General features: G+C 44.5%; 1 protein-coding gene and 1 pseudogene across 1 annotated transcript in view; both read right to left on the bottom strand.

The window, feature by feature from the left end:
- Positions 1-226: 226 nt before the first annotated feature.
- Positions 227-377, bottom strand: LOC144108967 (U2 spliceosomal RNA; annotated as a pseudogene).
- A 2,561-nt stretch (positions 378-2,938) lies between these two features.
- Positions 2,939-7,389, bottom strand: part of LOC144106903 (calcium-activated chloride channel regulator 1-like) — a 30,835-nt gene continuing 26,384 nt past the window's right edge. Inside the window, exons 12-13 of the mRNA XM_077639861.1 lie at positions 6,658-6,945; positions 2,939-3,750 (exon numbers count right to left, since the gene is read on the bottom strand). Coding sequence (XP_077495987.1) covers positions 3,254-3,750; positions 6,658-6,945 — 785 coding nt within the window. The 3' untranslated portion in view covers positions 2,939-3,253. The remainder of the gene's footprint in view (positions 3,751-6,657; positions 6,946-7,389) is intronic.

Here is a 7,389-nt window from a genome sequence, read left to right as displayed (position 1 = left end):
TTCAAGACCTGAGGACTCGGCAGCCTCCATTGAAGCCCTCTTCTTCTTTGTCCTGTGCGCCAACACATGGCCGCGAGATAGAGAGAGAGAAGTTGTTGCCAGGAAGAAAGAAAAGGAAAGTACACAGGCCTGCTCACTGGCTCTAGCCGAGCCACAATCGCTACCACGTGCAGATAGAAGGAGAGTTGAAAGATGGGATAGAAAGACATGATAGTAAAGACTCGCTAAAGACATGGCCGATCCCGGAGGCAGTGCAATACCGTGACAACCGGTGGCGGGAGTGAAGCATCCTTCAAACGCTCCGCCACATTTCAAAAAATAAGTCCAATTGGACCCGTAACAGATACTCTACGGGGTCCGGACAATCGCCGCGAGATAGAGTTGCCCGGATATCGCTTGCTCTATTACTGCCATATGAGCAGGCTAGCCGAAATTGTTATTTTAAATTAGAGAGATGAGCTGTGGAGAAGAGCACGGCCAAGGATCTTCAGGTAACTTATAGTAAGGGTAATCCCACTCCAAATGATTTCGACTTTCCGCAATGCATCTCTGATTTCTTTTGGAAACATTATGATCTACTGTGCCACGGTAGTAAACGCTCTACTTCGTTTTTTTTGGCGAAAAAAATCTAGTCTTGCACTGGAAGCGATCGAAAATTCGTCCTCATCCGGGGTTCGAACCGGGGCCACCACTTCACCGGCGCATGGATTCGCTCTACCATGTGAGCTAACGGTGACTTTTTTTCCCTTTATTAGCGCGAAAGCATTTATGATTCTGTCGCGTCAGCAAAGTGTCCACAAATTTTGTCCCCACGATTATGTCGTCCTGCAGAGATAATTCTGCAAAAGTTGGATTGTGTTAGGTAGCTGCATTAGATCTTGAAATGAGGAAAGTTTGATTGATGAATTCTAATTAGTTAGTTGATTAAATTGAATTAATGAAAATAAATGCTGTGCCTGAAGCAGGTGTTTGAACAACGATGTAAATGCGTGAGAAGACTTACTTAGTATATATAAAAATAAATTACAAATACAAAATAAAAATAAAATAAATGGCCGGTGGTTTAGCTCTGGTTAAACCTGGAATGACACGATAGCTACAGCTGGCCGAGTGGAACTTGGTCAGTTGAATTGCAAAGTCAGTCTTTCGCCGCTCCGTTCCGCTGGGCGTTCCTTCTTCATCTTCGACCCACTTGGCACGGCGCATGCGCACAGCTGTTGCAGCTCGGTTTCGCCGGTGCGCCGCGCCGCGCCGCTGGCATCTGCTGCGCACCACGTGACTGGTCACGTGCTGCCACCACGGTCACGTGCCACCGCCACGCAGAAGGCTCGAAATGTTACCGTAATGTAGCTATAGCTACGAAATTAAAAATAAAAATGTAGACTAAAAATGAAAATAAAAAAATTTCAAATCATAGAAAATAAAAATGAACGTAAAATAGAGGAAGAAAGAGAGGAAAAGTGAAAAGCTTTCGCATTTTCGCTCTTAAGCAGGATCAATTGTACAATCACATAATTTTTCCTCTAGTTGTTTCAATCTCGTGATCCGGATCCGCAGTCACTACTTGCCCCAAGTAGATGTATTTCCTTGCCATTTCCCGCGCCATGCTACCAATGGTAAACTGCTGTCCCTTGCGAGACTGTTGAACATTACTTCGGTTTTCTGTGTATTCATCTTTAGACCCACCGTTCGTCTCTGCCTGTCTAAGCCATTGATCATGCTCTAGAGTGGATTCCCTGAGTGACTTATCAAGGCAATGTCATCAGCGAATCGCAGATTACTGATGTATCCTCTATCAACCTTAACCACAACTCTTCCCAATTCAAGCCCCCGAATACCTCTTGCAAACAGGGGGTGAATAGCGTTGGCGAGATCGCGTCTGCCTGGCCGAGACCCTTCTTTGTTGGAATTTTATTGCTGATTTTAAGGAGGACTATGGCGGCTGTGCAGCCGTTATAGCTTTCTTACAGTATTTTTACACAAGGGTCATCTTCACCCTGTCAGCACTCTCTTAAAAGCAAAAATAAAGGGTAAAGGCATGATGAGCTCGAAACGTTCATTACTGGCATCACCATGTTGCGTTGACGCTCAGACTGAGTACATTAATTCTTTACATCTGCACTTTGCAACAGTGATGAAAAAACACAACTTTCTCCCGTTATTACTTTGATTTCTGAATGCCTGCAGCGACCATTTACGCCCTGGAATTTTTCCCGCGAAATTCGAGCGTCTCGAGTTGAAAAAAAAATGAAAATTGGTTTTTTGGGGAAATGAAATGGCGCAGCATCTGTCTCACATATCGGCGGAGACCTGAACCGCGCCGTAAGAGAAGGGATAAAGGTGGGAATGACAGAAGAAAGGAAGAAATAGGTGCCGTAGTTGAGGGCTCCGGAATAATTTCGACCACCTAGGGATCTTTAACGCGCACTGACATCGCACAGCGTGCACACGGGCGCCTTAGCGTTTCGCCTCCATAGAAACGCGACCGCCGCGGTGAGGTTCGAATCCGGGAACTCCGCCTCAGTAGCCGAGCGCCCTAACCACTGAGCCTCCGCGGTGGGTGTCGAGTTGCTCATAGCGTGGAAAATGTGACTAGTTAGCTTCATCCACTTTGCTCTCTTAATTAGGAAAAAATGTTAATTTGATGCAGATTGTTATCTGGAATCATTTGAAATATTCGCGACAGTTCTTTTATTCGTAACACATCCCACATTTTATCGCACTCATCTGCAGATATAGCACAATCTAACGGCACGATTTTACAGTTACATCATTGAACGCAAGAATTAACTCCTATAATTTTCCTTTCTCGCAGAACGATTACAGGCTGGAATAATCTCAATAACGATGCAGTATTACAAAGGTAACTAAAAAGGTTCGAAGTCCGTTTTTAGTTTCCTGACGTTTTTTCCACCACACGATATTTGTTGTGGCATTTGTATCGTGCGATTGCATTCCTGTTTCTTGATTTATTCTTTTGTATAATTGATTGATAATTTTATTTTAACAACTTAAGAGGGTGTTTATTGTTTCTTGCGTGCGTCTACTTGTGTATTGTATGCCCACCCTGCTAAGGTCTTGTAAAATATTGCAGTAACAATTAACAAATAAATAAAATGAAGATTTTATTGATGAAAACATAAGGCTGCACAAAGCGATTATCGATACACACTTTATCCAGAAGCCTGCAATGCCTCAGGTTCCGCTCGAACCGACATTTTGAGTGCTTTTTCGCTCACCACCGAGCGTATCGTTATGCAGTCATCCGCTGATGCGCCTGAGATCGACCGACAATGAACTCATATATTCTTTTTTTTCTAGGACTGTTGTTCAGCAGCACTCCAACAACAATCGCGATTACGATAAATGCCGCGACTCCGCCGATCGAGATCCACATCCACAAAGGCTGATAAGCACCCGACGTCTGCCTGTCCTGGACACCGTCCGCTGGTGTAGAGGGTTCCACAGGGGACAGCGTGTAGGACACTGGCACGATGTTCGACGTCTTGGACTTGAGCCCGTGGCTGTTGACGACGCGTGCCGCCAAGTAGGCGCTCCAATCGGCAGCGCCATCGGGCCGAGGCGTGGCGAAAGCCCGGGGAAGCGAGAGGGTGACCTGGTGCTTTGAGCCGGACGGAAGGGGATCAAGATTGCCTTGGACGACATTGTCCTTCGTAATTTCCACTTGATTCTCGAAGCCCGAGTTTAACTTGGTGTGTTCCCTGCTAGCTCGAATTTCGATGGAAGAAGCTGCAATGGTGATGTAACCAGACTTATGGAAATGAAATATTCAATTCAATTTTATTCAATTTTATTCAACATCTTGAGGATGTTGGGTGCATCGACAAAAAGCTAGAGAGAAGGCTTGACAAGGGTCGACGCACAATGCGATGACTTGACTGCAGCATCAGAATACATTAATAACAGGATCACTACGTGAATATGGAAAATAATAAAAATAAAACGGCAATTAAGCACACAGGAAAGAAAACACAAACAATAAGTACAAATCTCAGTTGCACGAAGTGCTGACGGGTACCTAAGTGTGCATCAATTTAGATGCCTTATTTAATGAGCACGGAAGAGTGTATGAAAGCATTTGGCGACCATAATATGTTTCTGAACGGATTTCAAAACGCGGCTACTCTGCCAGGATGAGTACAAATGCATATTAGATATCCGCTGGGATCAATTTACATTGCTTCTCTCACTTCAATTGTTAGTTTTGTGCATTTTCGCATGCGGCATGCACTCCTCAATGCGATGAACTATGGAAAGCTGGGCTGAGGACGGCTGGTAGGAAGTAACATATGATCTCTGATTATCAGCTCTATTTGTTCCTGAAGTGTGATATCTCTTGCAACAATGTGTAATTTAACAACAATTGTAGATGGGCATGATGGTCTATGACTTTGGGAAGAAGGAAGAGCGAGAAAAAAAGACACATAGAAGTTTAGTTTAGTTTAGTTTATATGGTTTAAAAAGCGACTCAGGCTATGAGGGACGCCGTAGTTAAGGGCTCCAGAAATTTCGACCACCTGGGGTTCCTTACCGTGCACTGACATCGCACAGCACACGGGCCTCTAGAATTTTCCCTCCATCGAAATTTGACCGCCGCGGCCGGGATTGAACCCGCGTCTTTCGGGTCAGCAGCCGAGCGCCGTAACCACTGAACCACCACAAAGGCTAAAGACACACACAAGAGAAGGCAAATGAAGACGTAGGACAGCGCTACAGGATACAGGATAGCGCTTGTCCTGTGTTTTCCACGGCACCGTGGTTGAAACATATGAAGAAAACATTATTCAAGTACAGTGGCTTTCACAAACATTTTCTGTCTGTAATTCGCGAAGACATTGCAGCCAGCTATGAGGTTGACTTCAGCCAGCAAGAAGAAATTAGCACTACGCAGACCATAAAAACCGTTTCAGACGACATCCGCATTCTGTATATGGGAAAAGCCATTTTAAAAACTGAATATAGAAAGAACCTTCCTTCGTCATTGAAAATGCGTATGCAGTATTTTTTTCACGGTTATGTTAGAGAGCATGGGTGAATTAATTGGAACTTTCGTCTTTGAGACGTAGCTTCATAGTTCGCCGTTTAAAGGTTTAATTCATTCTTTCCTTTTCATTCTGCGAAATGAAAGTTTTCTTTCTCCGCTGTTCATTTATGATAACTGGCTCTGGCTTCGCCCGCGCATGTTTGCCACCATGGGTTGGAGGTTTCATTTTCTTGCTCCTCGATGCAGCGACCTTCTTCCATAATTCGATGACAGCGCAAAAACGAGAAACGCACATTGCTATACAGGAATGTATAGGTATTTAGAAGTAATTACTAAGTTAATAATTTTTCTTAATTATATCCCTGCTTCTAAAGCATTTTGAATTCATAAACAGGCGCTCGTGGTATCCACTGGTCCCTGCCTGCAATCGGTCCAGAGTGCAATCAGTAAAGAATTAATAAAAATTTGATTTCGCATTTCGGTCACTCGGGTCTTTTCTAGTTAAAACAGGTTTAATTATGTCCTTGACTTAGTCTTTGTAAGCGCTAATCTACGCGAAAAAGACATCTATAGTAAAATAATTTATGAACTCTGAGTCCATACCGGATGTTTAGTATCGATTCTTGTCCAATTTCAAGTCACCCAATATCTTGGTGTCATATTTACGCGCAATATGTGATGGTCTAATCACAATTATTGCAGATGTAATAAAGCACTACATATTGCAAACTCCAACCGATTATCCAAGAACCGCAGCGGTGGCCTAGTGCTTGAGCATCCGCCTCGCATGGGGTTCGATCCCCGGGGACGCCGGGTACCCACCAGTGATACAGTAGGTACAAGCTTTCCCCTGGCCTGGTGCTCGGCTTCTCTAGGATGAAATGCTTGAAAAATGGGTTTTTGGCCTAACCTTGAGCAAACGAAAATACCTCGTGTCATGGCACTCTTTGGCCACAGATGCCCTTGCGCCATAAAAATCCACTATCGTTATCATCGAGCTCACGATTATCAAAAAAATACAATTAGTATAAACCTGTACTTCTCCTTGTTTTTGCTTATTCATCTGCAGTTCATATGTCAACTTTATGATTGCCACTTTTCCCCCTTTACTGCACTTCCTTCCTTAACATTCACCGGCTCCTTTCATATCGCCACATTAAATCATTAAAATTTTGCACTGCGTCGACAATTCTTGGCTTAGGACTTACAAATAATAATTGTACAAACTTCACGAAGAATTGCCAGCGAGAAGACATCACTATCTAAACTTGATCCTCTGCTACGTACATACTAACATGTTCGAATTCAGTTTATTCCCGCTCCATCGAAGAATGTAATTAATTAATTTGGGCGGTTTGCATATGTCCATCCCGAATTTATGCATCCACCACAAAAGATGGTAACCGCTGAACATGCAGGCTTTGTGGCTAATTGTAAACGCTCTTTGTTTTCCTTTTTTTCTTCTGTGCTGTGTGTATTTATGGTACAAATTTGGTCATTTCTGCATATCTCCGTACATATTATTCCCCGATGTGTGCCTTGTATTTTTTCTTTAAGCCATTCTTGCCATTGCGCACATAGTGGTGCTGTGTAATAAATAAATAAGTAAATAAATATGTAAACATTGGCTCAAGGTGTCACTCGAAGCTCACCATTTCCAGACGTCAAGTGAGCTCCAGGCCACGTCCAGGTGAGCGTCACCAAGAGCGTGTCTTTCTCTCCTGGACGTGTTGCGGTCACGGCAAGGTACCGGATGTCTCCAGGCGGCACCTGCTCTTCCAGGATTTCTTCGGTCACTTGGAACGATCCTCCTGACGCCACCCTCTGGAAGGGGTCGACTTCTTGCCCGCCACTCGAGGCCGCGTTCTCCTCTTCAGCAGTTGTGTTTGCGACGATGAAGTCGTCAACTGTGTAGTCGTAGTCAGCATCAGCGTCCGGACCTGGGCGGAATGATTTGCGACAAATGTTAGTGCCGCGTTTACTCGCCACCCGACAATGAGCAGGTGCACATCTCCCGCAAAGTTCAGATTAGGACTCTTGGCAAAGAACCCCCCCCCCCCCCCTCCCCACTTTCTTCAATCCCACCTTCCTCCAACTATAGACTGCGAGATACAGCTTAGTGTCCCGACAGTGCAAAGATTAGGGCGCATGCACAACACATGCCACACACATCTTACGTTGTGCTCTCTGCCGCCTATTTACCATATCACCCCCTTCCTCCTGGAGTTCTTGGCTTTAGTTGGGACTCCTGATATCACCAACGGGCCCTTGCGAAGGAAATGATTCATTTCACAAGTCTCTATCATAAAGACACCGACGTGCTCGCAACCTAGAAAAAAATGTTCTCATTGTATGCGCGAAAGGGGGCATTTTATTTGCTAACG

This window comes from Amblyomma americanum, chromosome 10 (assembly GCF_052857255.1).
Source record: "Amblyomma americanum isolate KBUSLIRL-KWMA chromosome 10, ASM5285725v1, whole genome shotgun sequence".
NCBI lineage: Eukaryota > Metazoa > Arthropoda > Arachnida > Ixodida > Ixodidae > Amblyomma > Amblyomma americanum.
The sequence above is the reverse complement of the archived record's forward strand: the minus strand, read 5'-3'. Positions and strand labels throughout refer to the sequence as shown.